Raw genomic sequence first — 19,831 nt, 5'->3', positions numbered from 1 at the left:
ACCAACCTTAAGACTGATAGCTTAACCAATAGAAAGGGGCAGAATGGTGAGTGTCAGTGAGTAGTGAGTGTCAGTGAGTAGTGAGCCATTAAAACTCACTAGGTTGATGCTGGTGTTGTATGGAACATGAACTCGGTACCTACCAACCTTAAGACTGATAGCTTAACCAATAGAAAGGGGCAGAATGGTGAGTGTCAGTGAGTAGTGAGTGTCAGTGAGTAGTGAGCCATTAAAACTCACTAGGTTGATGCTGGTGTTGTATGGAACATGAACTCGGTACCTACCAACCTTAAGACTGATAGCTTAACCAATAGACAGGGGCAGAATCTAGCCCTGTGGTAAAGCACTCACTTGATGCACGGTCGGTTTGGGATCGATCCCCATTGGTGGGACCCATTGGGTTATTTCTCGTTCCAGCCAGTGCACCATTACTGGTATATCAAAGGCCATGGTATGTGCTATCCTGTCTGTGGGATAGTGAACATAAAATATTCCTTGCTACTAATGGAAAAATGTAGTGGGTTTCCTCTCTAAGACTAAATGTAAAAATTACCAAATGTTTGACATCCAATAGCTGATAATTAATAAATCAGTGTGCTCTAGTGGTGTTGTTAAACAAAACAAACTTTAACTTTTATTTAACCACTAGACTACTGGTGCTGGTAAGACATACTAATAACTGGTTACAAAGTGATCAGTATACAGCTGTGTTATAACAACTGAAATAAGTATTTTTATATCTTGATTAAATGCCTTAAGAAACAGCTGTTTGTGTTTGTAATTTAAAGCAAATCTCAGCCGTTATAATGCACTCAGTCTAGTCATTTTCAACTCATCTGTAATTTTAACACTGGCTAATGAATACATGTAGCTGGATAATTTCATCCATTCATCACCACGTTTTTTGTCCTTTAACACTGGTAGTTAGACGGTATTAGTAGAACTTGTGGACATGTGTAAATACAAATCATTCTCACTCAGGTTCTTTCTGAGGTATTTATAAAGTTTTAAAATAGGTTTTCAGTATTATTGCTGAGTACTTCTGCTATTAAAAACTATAAAGCTTAAACAGTTATTTTTAGTATATGTATATGGGATCATACATTCAACCCCTGCAATTAACCAATTGTTACAGCCAAAAAACATGCTATTGAAAAAAAACCAAAAACCCTGAATATAGTCCACAGCAAAAAAAGTGTGATGGAGAAGTAAAGATTCTGCAGCAATCAGATCTCCCCAGCATTGCTGATCACCATGGCAATTGCAGGAGATGTACATTTAAGATTTAAATATTTATATGCCATGACAGTAAGAACAATTTCCCATTTTGTATCTTTTAGGTTTTTAAGTTTTTAGAACTATTTTCAATATTAATAATCTAGTACTTCTGCTGTTAATAACTAATATATAGATATGTGATTCAGTAAGTCACTGAAGTATTTTAAAGAAACTTAATTAGATGTCTACACGTCTCATCATACATTTGTTGTAACATATCTTAGTTCTCCATCTCCCGCTTAGCAGTTTTAATATGACTTAACAAACATAATACATGTATATTATACCAAACTAACAAATATACAGGTAATACTCAATAGACATATTGTATCAGGGTGTTGTCTTTCTTAAATTAACGACAGGTACTTGATTAAATGCTAATTAATTACACTTTGGTGAAACCTACATACAGAGCCTACCCATCAGAGTTGCAGAAAGTATCCTCCTTCAGCTGTTCACATTTTTATATATATTAAGAGTAAACTATTTAATGTATCTGTAAGCAGAAACAATAATATAACGGATGTGGTCTTTATGGACAGGGTTTGTTGTACATATAAATACATTGGACCTCACCATGAACACGATAGAGGAGAGTTATTAATTGCTCCCCTAATTTAGATTATGGAGAGCCATTTAAGATATTACCTTATTGATATTATATATAAATTCACATGCTAAGGGGAGCTTGAAATTGCTCTCCTTGAACTAGTCTCAGGTGAGTGATGGGGAATGAGTGATGAATCCCTTTAAATGGTAAGGTCTGATATATGCATTTTAAGTCATAAACATTTAATTAAGTGGTCTGTATGGACATGGTATTTGTGATACAGGTTAAAATATGTGCATTTTAGTAGAGATTTAAAATGTATCTTAAGTGATACATAATAATTTTATTTGTATAATACAGGTCAAAATATGTGTATTTTTTAGCAGACAAAACTTATCACAAGTTATTTGTAATAATTTTATTTGTATAATACATGTTAAAATGTGTGTATTTTTAGCAGAGATTTAAAATGTATCTCAAGTGATACATAATAATTTTATTTGTGTAATACAGGTTAAAATATGTGTATTTTTAGCAGAGATTTAAAATGTATCTCAAGTGATACATAATAATTTTATTTGTGTAATACAGGTTAAAATATGTGTATTTTTAGCAGAAGAAACTCTCCCATGTTGTCTGTATGGACAGACTATTTGTAATACAGATTAATAAATAGATATAATTACAGACTTAAAAATTAATTAAGCACCACCTGAACTGTATTGCAGCTCCAAAAGGCATCAAGCCAGTGGAGTTTAAACCTGATATTGATAGGTTTTACATAGTCTGTATCCACTGGCTATTTACTGAGATGGCGTAAACAAATTACTTATGAGAAGCACATCAGTGTGATTCCAGCTCAGTAGTCAATCACTATACCTGTTCATGCATATTTACTGGTTCTGTCTTTTTCTCCAGAACACATTACGTATTGATGTAATGACAGTCTTACTTGATGTCGATCTTTTTCACAATCCTCTGTATATATTCACAGAACATTAATTTCAGTGTTATTCACAAAATGTTCACAATTACTTGTGAAGTATAAGCCACATGGTCAAAACAAGGTGGTACATGATTAATCAATTTCTTTGATGTACATTTTTGAGTGAAATAAGCTACATGTATTTAAAGTGACATGTAAGGACAGTCAATTTGTTTAACCTAGTTATAACATACATGTACCTATTATTGAAGGTGAACAGACTGTTTTAGAAATGGGTTGTATAGACAGGTGGTTGTTATAAAAGAGACCAGTTGCAGCTGTTCTAGTTGTAAATGGTGGTGTGTAGAAATCTCACCCAGTGAATGGCGGTGTGTAGAGATTTCACTCAGTGAATGGTGGTGTGTAGAAATCTCACCCAGTGAATGGTGGTGTGTAGAAATCTCACCCGGTGAATGGTGGTGTGTAGAGATTTCACTCAGTGAATGGTGGTGTGTAGAAATCTCACCCGGTGAATGGTGGTGTGTAGAAATCTCACCCGGTGAATGGTGGTGTGTAGAAATCTCACCCGGTGAATGGTGGTGTGTAGAAATCTCACCCGGTGAATGGTGGTGTGTAGAAATCTCACCCGGTGAATGGTGGTGTGTAGAAATCTCACCCGGTGAATGGTGGTGTGTAGAAATCTCACCCGGTGAATGGTGGTGTGTAGAAATCTCACCCGGTGAATGGTGGTGTGTAGAAATCTCACCCGGTGAATGGCGTTGTGTAGAGATTTCACTCAGTGAATGGTGGTGTGTAGAAATCTCACCCGGTGAATGGTGGTGTGTAGAGATTTCACTCGGTGAATGGTGGTGTGTAGAAATCTCACCCGGTGAATGGTGGTGTGTAGAGATTTCACTCAGTGAATGGTGGTGTGTAGAAATCTCACCCGGTGAATGGTGGTGTGTAGAAATCTCACCCGGTGAATGGTGGTGTGTAGAAATCTCACCTGGTGAATGGCGTATTGTCTTTCAGATCTAGTGGAGGAGATTTGTCACCACAGCAACAGGTTCACTCTGAGTTCCGAGACTTGAGGTTGGAAGACCTGGATGTTGTGGCCACTCTTGGAATGGGGGGCTTCGGTCGAGTGGAACTTGTAAGTCAACTTTAAACTGTCTATTAATGCCGCTGAACCTACAGCTTTGTACATTGCGACCAGTTTTGTCGCGTATGTGACAATTTTTTCAGGGTTTTCAGAGAATATTCAGCCTCGTGTCACAATTTGCTACATAATTTCAGCGATCGCTACACAATTCTAAAATGTTAACTACTAGTTGCTACTAAATTTTGAAATGATTACCAATTGTTACTAATCACAATTCTTAAAACAAAGATGTTCCCTGTTTTTTGACTGGTGTTGAATTAGTATTATGTCATTGTCACCATTATATTGTGTGTACATGTATATAGGAGAGCACCTATTAAGTTGGAAAACTTGTGCCCAATCATTTTGTTGTTTATGCATTAAAACATGTTTTCAATTAAAATAAGTGGAGCACTTCATTTTAATACACAACCTACCCAGTAGGTTCCTCCCCAACCAAAAAAACCAACCTAGGAAGGAATATTTAATTGAACTATGGCTGTTACTAAATAAATGACGTCATTCAGTTTCTGAGCTACGCGTATTAAAAACATATTTGAATAACAGTTACAAACATCAGGGCCCCGTTTCACAAAGCGATCTTAGCGTTAAGATCACTGTAATGGCATATGGTAGTTATGTAGTTAAGGTGATCTTAGGGTTAAGATCGTTTCGTAGAAGGGGGTCCTGAACAATCAGAAACTTGTTGGGATTTGCCAAAATTAATAATTTAAACATAATATAAATGTGTACATTAATGGGGGGGGGGGGGGGGAGAAGAAAGACTAATAACCAAAACATTTTGCACTTTGTATAAACTAGACCAGCAGCTTTAAATATTCATTCATTCATTCATTCATTCATTCATTCATGCATCCATCCATCCATCCATCCATCCATCCATCCATCCATCAATCCCATCCATCCATCCATCCATCCCATTAATCTCATTCATCCCATCCATCCATCCATCCATCCATCCATTCATCCCATCCATCCATCCATCCATCCATCCATCCATCCCATTCATCCCATTCATCCCATCCATCCATCCATCCATCGCATTCATCCCATTCATCCCATCCATCCCATCCATCCCATCCATCCATTCAAATTTGATATACCTGTAACACAGAAGTATGTGTTTACTGAGAATGTTGCTGTTTATTTCTGGTTTAGGTCCAGCTCCAAACCGACAAGAATAAGACGTTTGCCCTCAAGTGCCTTAAGAAACAACACATTGTGGAAACACGGCAACAGGAACATGTGTTTTCAGAGAAGAAGATCATGATGGAAGCTAACACACCGTTTATAGCAAAGTTAGTAGGAAAAACAGTCTTCAAATGCCTATTTGTCACCCATTTTCATTTCATTTCATTTCAACGTATTTTCATGTTTATATCCAATTAAGGTTCAAGCACACTGTCCTGGGCACACCTCAGCTATCTGAGCTGTCTGTCCAGGACAGTGGGTTAATTGTTAGTGGTTAGTGAGAGAGAAGAGCATTGAGTTGTTAAAACTCGCTCTGGGTTGGAGGCGGTAACTGTCTGCTAGCCCTGTACCTACTGGCCTTGTCTGATGGCTTAACCACTAACTGTCTGCTAGCCCTGTACCTGCTGGCCTTGTCTGATGGCTTAACCACTAACTGTCTGCTAGCCCTGTACCTACTCGCCTTGTCTGATGGCTTAACCACTAACTGTCTGCTAGCCCTGTACCTACTCGCCTTGTCTGATGGCTTAACCACTAACTGTCTGCTAGCCCTGTACCTACTCGCCTTGTCTGATGGCTTAACCACTAACTGTCTGCTAGCCCTGTACCTGCTGGCCTTGTCTGATGGCTTAACCACTAACTGTCTGCTAGCCCTGTACCTACTCGCCTTGTCTGATGGCTTAACCACTAACTGTCTGCTAGCCCTGTACCTACTCGCCTTGTCTGATGGCTTAACCACTAACTGTCTGCTAGCCCTGTACCTGCTGGCCTTGTCTGATGGCTTAACCACTAACTGTCTGCTAGCCCTGTACCTACTCGCCTTGTCTGATGGCTTAACCACTAACTGTCTGCTAGCCCTGTACCTACTCGCCTTGTCTGATGGCTTAACCACTAACTGTCTGCTAGCCCTGTACCTGCTGGCCTTGTCTGATGGCTTAACCACTAACTGTCTGCTAGCCCTGTACCTACTCGCCTTGTCTGATGGCTTAACCACTAACTGTCTGCTAGCCCTGTACCTACTCGCCTTGTCTGATGGCTTAACCACTAACTGTCTGCTAGCCCTGTACCTACTCGCCTTGTCTGATGGCTTAACCACTAACTGTCTGCTAGCCCTGTACCTGCTGGCCTTGTCTGATGGCTTAACCACTAACTGTCTGCTAGCCCTGTACCTACTCGCCTTGTCTGATGGCTTAACCACTAACTGTCTGCTAGCCCTGTACCTACTCGCCTTGTCTGATGGCTTAACCACTAACTGTCTGCTAGCCCTGTACCTGCTGGCCTTGTCTGATGGCTTAACCACTAACTGTCTGCTAGCCCTGTACCTACTCGCCTTGTCTGATGGCTTAACCACTAACTGTCTGCTAGCCCTGTACCTACTCGCCTTGTCTGATGGCTTAACCACTAACTGTCTGCTAGCCCTGTACCTGCTGGCCTTGTCTGATGGCTTAACCACTAACTGTCTGCTAGCCCTGTACCTACTCGCCTTGTCTGATGGCTTAACCACTAACTGTCTGCTAGCCCTGTACCTGCTGGCCTTGTCTGATGGCTTAACCACTAACTGTCTGCTAGCCCTGTACCTACTCGCCTTGTCTGATGGCTTAACCACTAACTGTCTGCTAGCCCTGTACCTACTCGCCTTGTCTGATGGCTTAACCACTAACTGTCTGCTAGCCCTGTACCTACTCGCCTTGTCTGATGGCTTAACCACTAACTGTCTGCTAGCCCTGTACCTGCTGGCCTTGTCTGATGGCTTAACCACTAACTGTCTGCTAGCCCTGTACCTACTCGCCTTGTCTGATGGCTTAACCACTAACTGTCTGCTAGCCCTGTACCTACTCGCCTTGTCTGATGGCTTAACCACTAACTGTCTGCTAGCCCTGTACCTGCTGGCCTTGTCTGATGGCTTAACCACTAACTGTCTGCTAGCCCTGTACCTACTCGCCTTGTCTGATGGCTTAACCACTAACTGTCTGCTAGCCCTGTACCTACTCGCCTTGTCTGATGGCTTAACCACTAACTGTCTGCTAGCCCTGTACCTGCTGGCCTTGTCTGATGGCTTAACCACTAACTGTCTGCTAGCCCTGTACCTACTCGCCTTGTCTGATGGCTTAACCACTAACTGTCTGCTAGCCCTGTACCTGCTGGCCTTGTCTGATGGCTTAACCACTAACTGTCTGCTAGCCCTGTACCTACTCGCCTTGTCTGATGGCTTAACCACGACACCACCAATGCAGGAGTGTTTCTAACATATATTTGTCCCCCATTTTACATTGCTTGCCATGCATGGGTGATTTTTTATACATATCCCCCATTTTTATAGCTTGTCATTTAGGGGTGATTTAAAAATATATTTAATTGTCACCATTTTTCATAATTTCTATTTATTTATTTGTCCCCCATTTACATAGCTTGTCATACAGAAGCCATTTTAAATAATCACCCATTTTCTTTGCTTAATTGTCATGCATTAAAAAATATATTTGTCCCCCACTTTCATAGCTTGTCATGCAGAGGTGATTTTTTCCAATAAGTTTTTAGATTATAGCAAACAATTATGTATTTTATATGGTTGGCCTGTAGAGATTTTATTACTGTACCGTAACAGTTTTTGAAAAAAAACCCAAAGTATAAATGACCAGTGTTGCTGGAATAAAAGCCCACCAGGTCAGAGTGATCTATATTGATCATTCAGGTTGCATCAGACCTGTTAAACTTGCGCATGATATTATATTTTGAGACTTGAATAGTAATAGAAAACCTGATGGGATTTTCACTTCATTCCAAATGATCCTTTTACTCCTTATTTCCTCAAACAAAATGCAGAGCTTGATATGTTGGGAAAACACGGGGAGAATGGTTGCAATTTTGTTTTCCTGGTGATTCAATCCCCATGGACATCTGTATTGACATTTCATTGTTTTGCCAGGAGTGTTTCTGATGTTCGGCTTGCCCAGCGATTCAGCACAGCACAGTTATATTAAAGTCGATTGATCACTTGTGCTCCCTCTGCTTGGAAGCTTGCTAACCTCTGGCATCTAATTTATGACAGGATTTGTGGGCGCATGACATTTTCCAACAATCTGCTTGTTTTTCTCACTGGGCCAGCAGCGTTTTTGGGAGCAAAATCTTTTAATATCTGGCTGCGGACGCCATGTTGATGGGAAACTCGTGACCCAGACTCACCTTCAATTATGCCTCACCACACTTAATGGACAAATAAGTTTGATTCTTGTAACGAAGTCGCTCTGGTGAGGCAAGAGTGGCTTAGGGTTACAGACATACATCAAGATGTGGATGAAAATGTTTGGGTGCCACGGTTACTGGGCTTGTCAAAACAATCTGGGAACCAGTACATACTAATGGCTGTTGGGAGAGGGATGTATCGTACTGCTCGAGTGCTTGCGTAAGGTCTGATCATTAGTAGTCCCAATCCTTTTCATTGCATGGCTAGACTTAATTGGGTTTTCATCTTTCCACTCAATTTACTTCCTGTCCCGGAATTAGTCACTGGAGATGTCAGAGGTTAAGTCCAGGATGGGTGTGCCTGAACCTTCATTGGATATGGGCACGTTAATAAGAGTTCCCATACCCATTCCAGGCATTTTAATAAGGTGGTGGTTTTTGAATTGCCACTAGTAGGTTTAATTTCAAGTGACAAAGTGGGACACTGAACATAGATTGAAGACGCTGAAACAAGAAATGAGTAACCGAGAAATCAATCATTGTCTCAAGTGTAATTCTCTTTAAAATATATACTCGGTTTGCTACTCAGTGTACACACACACACACACACAGAGAGAGAGAGAGAGAGAGAGAGAGAGAGAGAGAGAGAGAGAGAGAGAGAGAGAGAGAGAGAGAGAGAGAGAGAGAGAGAGAGAGAGAGAGAGAGAGAGAGAGAGAGAGAGAGAGAGAGAGAGCAAATGACACTCTAAATGCACAATATGCTTTCTGATAATTAGAAGGAAAAAAGGTTCTTTTGTTTAACAACACCACTAAAGCACATTGATTTATTAATCATCAGCTATTGGATGTCAGACATTTGGTAATTTTGACATATAGTCTTAGAGAGGAAACCTGCTACATTTTTCCAAGGGATCTTTTTTATGCACCATCCCACAGACAGAACAGCACATACCACAGCCTTTGATATACCAGTTGTGGTGCATTGGCTGGAACGAGAAACAGCCCAGTGGAGGCAATGACTGATTGATCCCAAACCGACCATGCATCAAGTGAGCGCTTTACCACTGGGCTACTTCCCTCTGATAATTAATTTCACAAGCAAGTTTTACTTTCAATTTATGTTTTGACAGTCATTTCAAACACATTCATGTTCCCCAGTTTGAGGAGCGATAATATACAAGCAAAAGATCCATATCTGTCTTTTGCATTGCTGGTGAACAAATTTAATAAGAAGCCTAATTTCAAGACTAATTTCTAGAAAGTTTTGCTTATCAATTTCTAGCATTTGCTTTGAAATTAAAATTTAACAATCATAGCTTCCCACTCCACAAAATGAAACCAGATTTTGTTTTTGTATTCATGGATTATTTCATTAGTAATTTTACTGTGAATTAAGGTGAATTCTTACTGTTAATAATTTGGTAGATATAAAAATTGCAATTTCTTATTGGTGTTCCTTTTTTCTGGGCCTCAAGTATAAGTTTTCATAAGACTACATCCCATTCTTGAATGGCTATCCTGGAAAGCAGATAATCAATGGGATGGGATGCAAATTTGATCCAGTCTGACAAGTCTGTGATTATGTTTGTTTTAGGCCAAAGAATGTGAACTTTTGTGTGAAATCTACCAAGTAGCCACCTATATTAAGTGGCTTCCTGTCTGAAGAGGTCAACTTACTACTTGCCCCAAATCTTCTAATATAGTATAACTTGAACTGTATTGAACAGCTTCCTGTCTGAAGAGGTCAACTTACTACTTGCCCCAAATCTTCTAATATAGTATAACTTGAACTGTATTGAACAGCTTCCTGTCTGAAGAGGTCAACTTACTACTTGCCCCAAATCTTCTAATATAGTATAACTTGAACTGTATTGAACAGCTTCCTGTCTGAAGAGGTCAACTTACTACTTGCCCTAAATCTTCTAATATAGTATACCTTGAACTGTATTGAACAGTCACCTGTCTTAAGAGGTTGTCTTAATATTTTCCCAAATCTAATATTATAGATGTATTAAATAATCTGCATTTAGCAGCCTCCTGTACAGACTGAATTGTGTTCAGTAGCAAGCTCTCTATAGAGGCCATCTTTTGGGATTCTGCTGCCCTAATCCTTATACCTGCTACCCTGATATTTATACATGTTATCCTGATCCTTGTACCTGCTGCCCCGATCCTTATACCTGCTGCCCCAATCCTTATACATTTTGTCCCGATCCGTATACCTGTTGCCCCGATCCTTATACCTGTTGCCCTGATCCTTGCACCTGCTGCCCCAATCCTTATACATGTTGTCCCGATCCTTGTACCTGCTGCCCCGATCCTTGTACCTGCTGCCCCGATCTTTGTAGTGCTGCCCCGATCCTCGTACTGTTGCCCCGATCCTCGTACTGCTGCCCCGATCCTCGTACTGCTGCCCCGATCCTCGTACCTGCTGCCCCGATCCTCGTACCTGCTGCCCCGATCCTCGTACCTGCTGCCCCGATCCTCGTACCTGCTGCCCCGATCCTCGTACCTGCTGCCCCGATCCTCGTACTGCTGCCCGATCCTCGTACTGCTGCCCCGATCCTCGTACTGCTGCCCTGATCCTTATACTGCTGCCCTGATCCTTATATCTACTATCCTGTGTTTTACATCTGCTCTTCTGATACATTATGCCTGCTGTGGTATGTGTCTGTTGCCCTGAAGGCCTGTTTCTGTTGTAGTCATTACATTTCAGCACCATGTATTTCTTTAATGATGATCTGGCAGTCAGATGAGATTTCTTTCCCATAACGACCATGTTTGAAGTGTTTATGAGCTGAGGACATGATTGGCTGCACTTTTAATGGGAAGATGTTCCCTCTAGATAAAATGAATATATATATATATGACTATCAACTTTGTAAAATGTTTGATTGTTAGATATTTTTCAGTGAAACCCAACAAAAACATCTAAGATTGGAAAATGACATTAGCATAAAAAACACCTTTATATAACATTTTTAGAGAAATAAAAAGATTTTCATTTATCTATCAACTGTAATAAGATACAGTAAAAAAAAGAAGAGAGTTTTGATCTGATTTAGTTTGATAAGAAAATTTGTGGCCAAGTTCATGTTTTATTTAGATAAAATGGCAACAGATCCACAAATAGCATGCAATTTTAAAACTGGATCTTTAATTCCAGTTTGGCAATTTGGTGAATGATTTCTTAAACCCAGCAAAATACTGGATGTAAATTTTGAAAATCATCTTTTGCATAATAATGAAACACATCAGCCCAGTTGTTCGAAGTATAGTTAAATTAACCCTTGGTTAGTCTAATAGTTTCCTTTTAATTATTTTTATATGAATACAAAATAAACTTGAGATGTGATTACATATGGATGGATACATTTGATTGTTTTAAACCAAGTTTAAACATCATGTTTTCAATTACTATTTGTATTGATTCTAGATGTAATTACATATGGATGGATATGTTTGATTGTTTTAAACCAAGTTTTAACGTCATGTTTTCAAATATGGATGGATATGTTTGATTGTTTTAAACCAAGTGTCAACATCCTGTCTTCAATTACTATTTGTACTAATTCTGTCCTTTGTTTGGAAATTTCTCTTAACCACTGGTTAAGCTAACTAACATTTGTACAACTGGCCCATGATCAGTTTAAATCAAACCACACAACTCGTCAAAAATTTAAACTTCTACAATTACAAAAATTTTCTGATATACAATTTACTCGATTGTGAAAGTTATCCTTCAATGTAGTATGGACAATGCCATTAGTGTATATTTGTTTTGTGTATTTCAGGTTGTATTGTACGTATAAAGACAAGAAGTTTGTGTACATGCTGATGGAGGCCTGTCTAGGTGGGGAGTTGTGGACAATCCTCAGAGACAAGTAAGTACTTTCTATAGAACAGGTCAGTAAAGAACTGGGGCTTAATTCACAAAGCTCTCTTAGGCTTTGTTAGACAACAAAGCATCCTCTTTGCAAGTCTTTTAGCATTGCACTGCGATATCGCAAAGTTGCGAGAGTTTAGTGAATTAGGCCCCTGGTAATTAACACCACCCCAGAACCTCATTAATCTCTGGTTAATTTGGTGTCGAGGATGTGGTTCACTTGCTGTGTATTTGAAATCCTGTTCTAGTGTGTGGGGGGGGGTCAAGGATGTGGTTCACTTGCTGTGTATTTGAAATTCTCTTCTAGTGTGTGTGTGGGGGGGGGAGGTCGAGGATGTGGTTCACTTACTGTTTATTTGAAATTCTCTTCTAGTGTGTGTGTGTGGGGGGGGGGGGGGTCGAGGATGTGGTTCACTTACTGTTTATTTGAAAGTATCTTCTAGTGTGTGGGGAGGGAGTCTAGGATGTAGTTCACTTACTGTTTATTTGAAATTCTCTTCTAGAGTGTGTGTGTGTATGGGGGGGGGGGGGGGGTCGAGGATGTGGTTCAGTTACTGTTTATTTGAAATTCTCTTCTAGTGTGTGAGGAGGGAGTCTAGGATGTAGTTCACTTGCTGTGTATTCGAAATTCTCTTCTAGTGTGGGGGGGGGGGGGGGGGGGGAATTGAGGATGTGGTTCACTTGCTGTGTATTTGAAATTCTCTTCTACTGTGTGTGGGTCTAGGATGTAGTTTACTTGCTGTGTATTTGAAATCCTGTTCTAGTGTGTGGGGAGGGAGTTTAGGATGTAGTTTACTTGCTGTGTATTTGAAATCCTGTTCTAGTGTGTGGGGAGGGAGTGTAGGATGTAGTTTACTTGTTGTGTATTGGAAATCCTGTTCTAGTGTGTGGGGAGGGAGTTTAGGATGTAGTTTACTTGCTGTGTATTTGAAATCCTGTTCTAGTGTGTGGGGAGGGAGTGTAGGATGTAATTTACTTGCTGTGTATTTGAAATCCTGTTCTAGTGCAGGGAATATGTTCCTTAGTATTTCGAAGAGATGAGGTGTTCATGAACGCAGATGAATGTGCAGTGATTTATGTTGGGGGGGGGGGGGGTCTACACTGGCAAGTAAAACCCTGCTGCTCTGAGTCAGACTACTACTGATGGGATGTGTAAGTCTACTTTCTTGTTTTTCTCAGTCAGGAACTTTTAGGTGTTAAATATATATTAATTCTGACCCTAATAAATAAATAAATAATGAGGGGAACTTACAATTTATGCTAAAAATACCTTGTGCCCAATTTGATGTAAGGTTTTTTTAAGAAATAATTTTTAATGGTAGGTATCAGTGATGTACTTGATGGGGTTTTTGGCACACATCTAAAATGTGTTGCATATGTCATAGGATTGACTACTCGGTTGACCCATTAGGTACATCAAATCTCAGGTACATGTGTATGCTCTTCTGAGCTACATTTGCCTCGATCACCCACGAGTAAACAATCAATGTTAATGATGACTCAGTCTTTTAAATATATTTGTTTGGATTGGCAACATCTATGCAAATGTCTTTAACAGGCTAAGTTAATGGTATACTTCTCATATTTTTAATTCGGGTTTATCAAAATAATGTTTTAAAATGACAAAACTTTCTAAATAGTTTTGTTGTTTTATGCAAGGGTACAAAAATGGAAAATATTTAACTCGCCTGCAGGACCAGAACCAACTAAACTTTACTAGCCTGCCAGATTTCTACTATAGTCAAAATCAGAACCACTACCAAAACGAAGCCATTTTGGTTGGCTAAAACAGATCCAATTTGGCTATAATGCACCTCCAATGTTTTGATGAAAACAGTACCCTCTCTTCATTTCAATGTATTTGCGAAAATGGTGTAAACAACACATTTTCTGTAAACACCTGTGGACTGCATTTTGAAGATAACAAAACAAATGTTTGTTACGGTGGCAGCTTAGTTACGATTGTCTGCATTTCACTGACTTCCAGCTAGCTGCTAATACTATAGACATCAAAATAAAACAAAGTAATAAATGATTAATATAGCTGTTGTTTTATTGAAGATATCGTTCATGACCTGTAATGATTCTGGTACTGTTTTAGCCAACCGGCCTCAGTGGCATCGTGGTTAGGCTATTAGTCTACAGGCTGGTAGGTACTGGGTTCGGATCCCAGTTGAGGCATGGGATTTTTAATCCAGATACCGACTCCAAACCCTGAGTGAGTGCTCCGCAAGGCTCAATGGGTAGGTGTAAACCACTTGCACCGACCAGTGATCCAAAACTGGTTCAACAAAGGCCATGGTTTGTGCTATCCTGCCTGTGGGAAGCACAAATAAAAGATCCCTTGCTGCTAATCAGAAAGACTAGCCCATGTAATGGCGACAGCAGGTTTCCTCTCAAAATCTTTGTGGTCCTTAACCATATGTCTGACGTCATATAACCGTAAATAAAATGTGTTGAATGTGTCATTAAATAAAACATTTCTTTCTTTCTTTCTGTTTTAGCCATACATTGATAAATATTTTGTTCCGTTTTAGCCATAAAGCCATAGATTGTGGTGCCGCTTTAGTTAACACTAAGTTCCGTTTTGTCCAGTTTGGTTCCATTTTTGTTTGGGGCCGTTTGGTGCAGTTCCGTTTGCTCTATAACTCGTTTCTGGGATGTTGCGCTAGTGCAGTTTGGAACTCCGAAGTCATTTATTGGCAATGCAGTACATGTACCAATATTGTTGTGTATTTTGTGATTATTCCAAACCATTTGTTTTGAATGGTTTGGAATTCTGGCATGGCTGATGCGGAGTTGTGTATTCATTGCAAAAAACAAATAATAATAATAATTAGTCAGAAAAAGACAGATTGCCTGTTGGACTAGTAGTTGCATTTTTTAACTCGTCTGTCAGGATTGTTACTCTTGTTTGGCAAGTGGGAGAGCACTTTCTGCAGCCCTGTTTATATCAGTTGATCCTGTGGCCCATCATACCTCAGACAAGTACTTCCAGATGGTGCAGTGGCATAGTGTAGTCTGGACCTTTGTGTGTGTGTGTGTGTGTGTGTGTGTGTTAAATATGACACTAGCAGACTATTTTGTCTACATTTTTCCTGGACACTTATATAATTAGTTTAATACTGCACTGTAAAACATTTATTGTGTAATGAGGGGGAGGGGCATTTGGAGGTTTTTCTTAAACAACCAGTAGAGCACATCGATTTATTAATCATCGGCTATTAGATGTCATTTTGACATTTAGATTTTAGAGGAAACGTGCTACATTTTTCCATTAGTAGCAAGGGATTTTTTATATGCACCATCCCACAGACAGGATAGCACATACCATGCCTTTGATATACCAGTCGTGGTACACTGGCTGGAACAACAAATAGCCCAGTGGGCCCACAGACCAACCGCGCATCAAGCGAGCACTTTACCACTGGGCTACGACACCTTATTGTGCAATAGATACAATGATAATAAGGTTGCTGTTCCCTGTTGACAAATCAAAATACAGTTTGTAATACGCACCTGGTGGTGCGTACGAAATTTGTATGACACCGCTATATCTTCACCAGGAGAGTAAGAAGTTGTTGTATCTATCACAAACGTTCTTCTGTCATAGCTATAACTACATTTTATAATAAAACAAACTAAAAAAAAAAAAAATGTTTTTTGACACTTCCCATTTCTGGTATTTTATCGACATACTGGTCTGAATTTACAAGTCCTGTTTATGCCTTGCCCATGTCTAACTAGATGCATGTACAATGCTTAAACACCTGCATTTAAGAAAAACAGGCTTCATAAATTTCATCCAATATGTTTTACCCCCTGCCCCTTTCGGCAGGTTACAGATGATCCCTTATATAACAGGTGAAATGTATGTTATAGATGAAGTGGTAGATGCAGGACATTTATAAAGAATAGGGCAAACACCTTTTGTATGAGGACTCACTGGTATTGTATAGTACATTTTTAAAGATATTTCTCAAAAATAGGTTGGGAGAGTGTGTGTTGGGGGGGAGGGGGGGATATTCCAAGGGACTGCATCATGAATGTAATGGGGACAGTGGTAAAGGCTCGCTCGATGTGCAGTCTGGTCTAGGATCGATCCCCGTTGGTGGGCCCATTGGGTTATTTCTCATTCCAGCCAATGAACCACAACTGGTATATCAAAGGCCGTGTTATGTGTTATCCAGTCTGTGGGATAATGCATATAAAAGATCCCTGGCTTCTAATGGGGTGAAATGTAGGTTTCATCTTTAAGACTATATGTCAGAATTACCAAATGTTTGACATCCACTAGCCAATGATTAATAAATCAATGTGCTTTAGTGGTGTCAATAAACAAAGCAAACTAACTTTAACTTTGATGACTGTGCCAGTGAGACTCTACTGGTTGACTGTTTTCAGAGGCAGTTTTGACGACAATATGACCCGGTTCTCCGTGGCCTGTGTTCTGGAAGCGTTTGAGTTTCTGCACAGTAAGGGCATCATCTACCGAGATCTGAAGCCAGAAAACCTTCTACTGGACAATAATGGATTCATCAAGCTGGTCAGTTCCATTGTTTTATGCCAACCCGAGGCACGCACAGTGCACACAGTTTCTGCAGTAACCTTGTCTTGATAGTCTGGTCAGTGTTAATATGTGTGCTGTGTACACCACTTCTGGAATAGTCCTGACTGCTGGTATTCTTTTAGCACCGCCAGAAATTTTAATGATTCCCAATCCACAGTTGAAAGTCGATCAGTATTGCCACATATGTCAGATGTGGTCAGTATAACAAATAATCACATGCTAATTAACTGACCAACCAGCGTACTGATAATTTTCAAGATGTCTGCACCCACAAATATTGAATTTAACAGTGTGTGATCATTAAAGAGACTTTGGGGGGGGGGGGGGGGGGGGGGGGGCATTGATTTCCAATACACCATCATTACCTAGTATGTGACAGATAATTTATTTGAAAACAATTCAGGAAAAAATATAGGTCAAGTAAAAACCGATTGTTCAAATGAGTTCAGATGTAAACAAGTGATGTTATTCATTCTTATTTACATATTAATTTGCAGCCAAATTTATAACTTGTTCCTCATTAATTTTGCGGTCATATTTTACACTCATTGTGCATATTACTTTTGCAGTGAGAAGTTACATTTTGATTAAGATAAAGGAAATAGGAATGTTTAACATTTGTTGATCTAATTTTACTACTACTGACCTTGGTTCCAACAGTATCAGATTTAGGATTATATAACTAAAACAGACTGAGGCCAGTTAATCCATAAAGCTACCATTGCGCTCACAGTAAGTCAGTAAGATATAATTACCGTAGTGTATATATTTAAAGCAGTATCTGCAATCTGTCATTGTTTTGTCTGTTAGTCAGTAAGATATAATTACCGTAGTGTATATATTTAAAGCAGTATCTGCAATCTGTCGTTGTTTTATCTGTCAGTCAGTAAGATATAATTACCGTAGTGTATATATTTAAAGCAGTATCTGCAATCTGTCGTTGTTTTATCTGTCGTTGTTTTATCTGTCAGTCAGTAAGATATAATTACCGTAGTGTATATATTTAAAGCAGTATCTGCAATCTGTCGTTGTTTTATCTGTCAGTCAGTAAGATATAATTACCGTAGTGTATATATTTAAAGCAGTATCTGCAATCTGTCGTTGTTTTATCTGTGAGTCAGTAAGATATAATTACCGTAGTGTATATATTTAAAGCAGTATCTGCAATCTGTCGTTGTTTTATCTGTGAGTCAGTAAGATATAATTACCGTAGTGTATATATTTAAAGCAGTATCTGCAATCTGTCGTTGTTTTATCTGTAAGTCAGTAAGATATAATTACCGTAGTGTATATATTTAAAGCAGTATCTGCAATCTGTCGTTGTTTTATCTGTTAGTCAGTAAGATATAATTACCGTAGTGTATATATTTAAAGCAGTATCTGCAATCTGTCATTGTTTTATCTGTTAGTCAGTAAGATATAATTACCGTAGTGTATATATTTAAAGCAGTATCTGCAATCTGTCATTGTTTTATCTGTTAGTCAGTAAGATATAATTACCGTAGTGTATATATTTAAAGCAGTATCTGCAATCTGTCATTGTTTTATCTCTTAATATGATATCAATATTTTATTTTAGGTTGATTTTGGGTTTGCCAAAAGGGTTGGCATGGGTAAAAAGACCTGGACGTTCTGTGGAACTCCGGAATATGTGGCCCCGGAAATTATTCTCAACAAGGGGCATGACCATGCTGTAGATTACTGGTCCCTAGGGATCCTGATGTATGAACTGCTCACAGGAAGGTATGGATGTTACATAAGTATTATTGGTTGCCAAGTACATGGCTGTGTACTTCCTGAAGGCAACAGAATAAATTCTGTAGGACCCACATAGACATGTTGACTTTTCATTGTATTTCAACCGAGTGAGGGTTACAGATGGCGCCCAACATTTAATTTGCCACGGAGAAAACCAGAACATCTGGATTCAGCTTATGCTGAACCCACAGCAGAGTCTAGGGGTGATAATTTAAATATATGATATCAGTGTAATGATTTTGCAGTCAATTAATAGTTTTCACATAAATATTTTTGTATATATGTGTCTAATCTGAATATCGAGATAGAATCCCAAGGGTGTGGTTAATTTGAATCGGGAAAAGATAGGAGTTTTACCAGTATGTATTTCTACCTGTCATATGTGTCACTGTTCAGTCAAGTGTAACCTGTCATTACCTTCACATGTAGCTGTGATGTATACTGGTACTGTGTCTGTCATTTTAGTTCATCAGCAGGGCTCGAAACGGCCTGTGGCCAAGTCGCCAAATGCGACCTATGTCCTGTTTGGGCGACTTAAATATTAAAAAAATAATGGTGTTAGTCACCCAAATAATATCTTCTTTAGTGCTATAACACATGAGACACTAAATTAATATTTGTATTCTACATTAAAATCTTGCTCGTGATTCACTTACTATAATTTGTCAACATGCATGATTAGTTTTTAGGCCACCATATTTTTTGGTGAGTTTCGAACCCTGATTGGTCTTACGTCATAGTTTTGTGGTGTTCTGTTTTTTATGATATTAAAAGAAGTGAGAAGGAAAATGTTTTGAAAAGAAATTTTGGTAGAGATTTGATGTATTTTTATATGTTAAATATTATAAAGATCTTTGTGTGAATTAATGTCACCCAGATTGTTTTGATTCTGTATGTATCTTCTGTTGTATAGTCCACCGTTTACTGGGTCTGACCCCATGAAGACGTACAACATTATTCTCAAAGGCATCGATGTGATAGAATTCCCGCGAAAGATTGGCCGCAGTGCACACACTCTCATCAAGAAACTTTGTCGCGACAATCCTTCCGAGAGACTAGGATATGGCAAGAATGGCATTTCAGAGATAAAGAAACACAAGTAAGATTACACATTGTATCGAGTCTGTTAAAACAGTGTTACACAGTGTGGTTCTAGCAGGAATGGGATTTCAGAGATAAAGAAACACAAGTAAGATTATACATTGTATGCAGTCTGTTAAAACAGTGTTACACAGTGTGGTTCTAGCAGGAATGGGATTTCAGAGATAAAGAAACACAAGTAAGATTACACATTGTATCGAGTCTGTTAAAACAGTGTTACACAGTGTGGT

At 39.1% G+C, this 19,831-nt stretch overlaps 1 protein-coding gene across 2 annotated transcripts in view; it reads left to right on the top strand.

Moving 5' to 3' along the window:
- The window catches only part of LOC121378889 (cGMP-dependent protein kinase 1-like), a 197,613-nt gene that overhangs the window by 167,156 nt on the left and 10,626 nt on the right, over nt 1-19,831 (top strand). For both annotated transcript variants that reach the window (XM_041507247.1, XM_041507245.1), the window contains 6 exons: nt 3,786-3,906; nt 5,074-5,213; nt 12,081-12,170; nt 16,577-16,718; nt 18,322-18,485; nt 19,414-19,599. In XM_041507247.1, coding sequence (XP_041363181.1) covers nt 3,786-3,906; nt 5,074-5,213; nt 12,081-12,170; nt 16,577-16,718; nt 18,322-18,485; nt 19,414-19,599 — 843 coding nt within the window. The remainder of the gene's footprint in view (nt 1-3,785; nt 3,907-5,073; nt 5,214-12,080; nt 12,171-16,576; nt 16,719-18,321; nt 18,486-19,413; nt 19,600-19,831) is intronic.

Source organism: Gigantopelta aegis, chromosome 8, assembly GCF_016097555.1.
Source record: "Gigantopelta aegis isolate Gae_Host chromosome 8, Gae_host_genome, whole genome shotgun sequence".
Lineage (NCBI taxonomy): Eukaryota > Metazoa > Mollusca > Gastropoda > Neomphalida > Peltospiridae > Gigantopelta > Gigantopelta aegis.
This window is presented reverse-complemented; position numbering and strand designations above follow the sequence as displayed.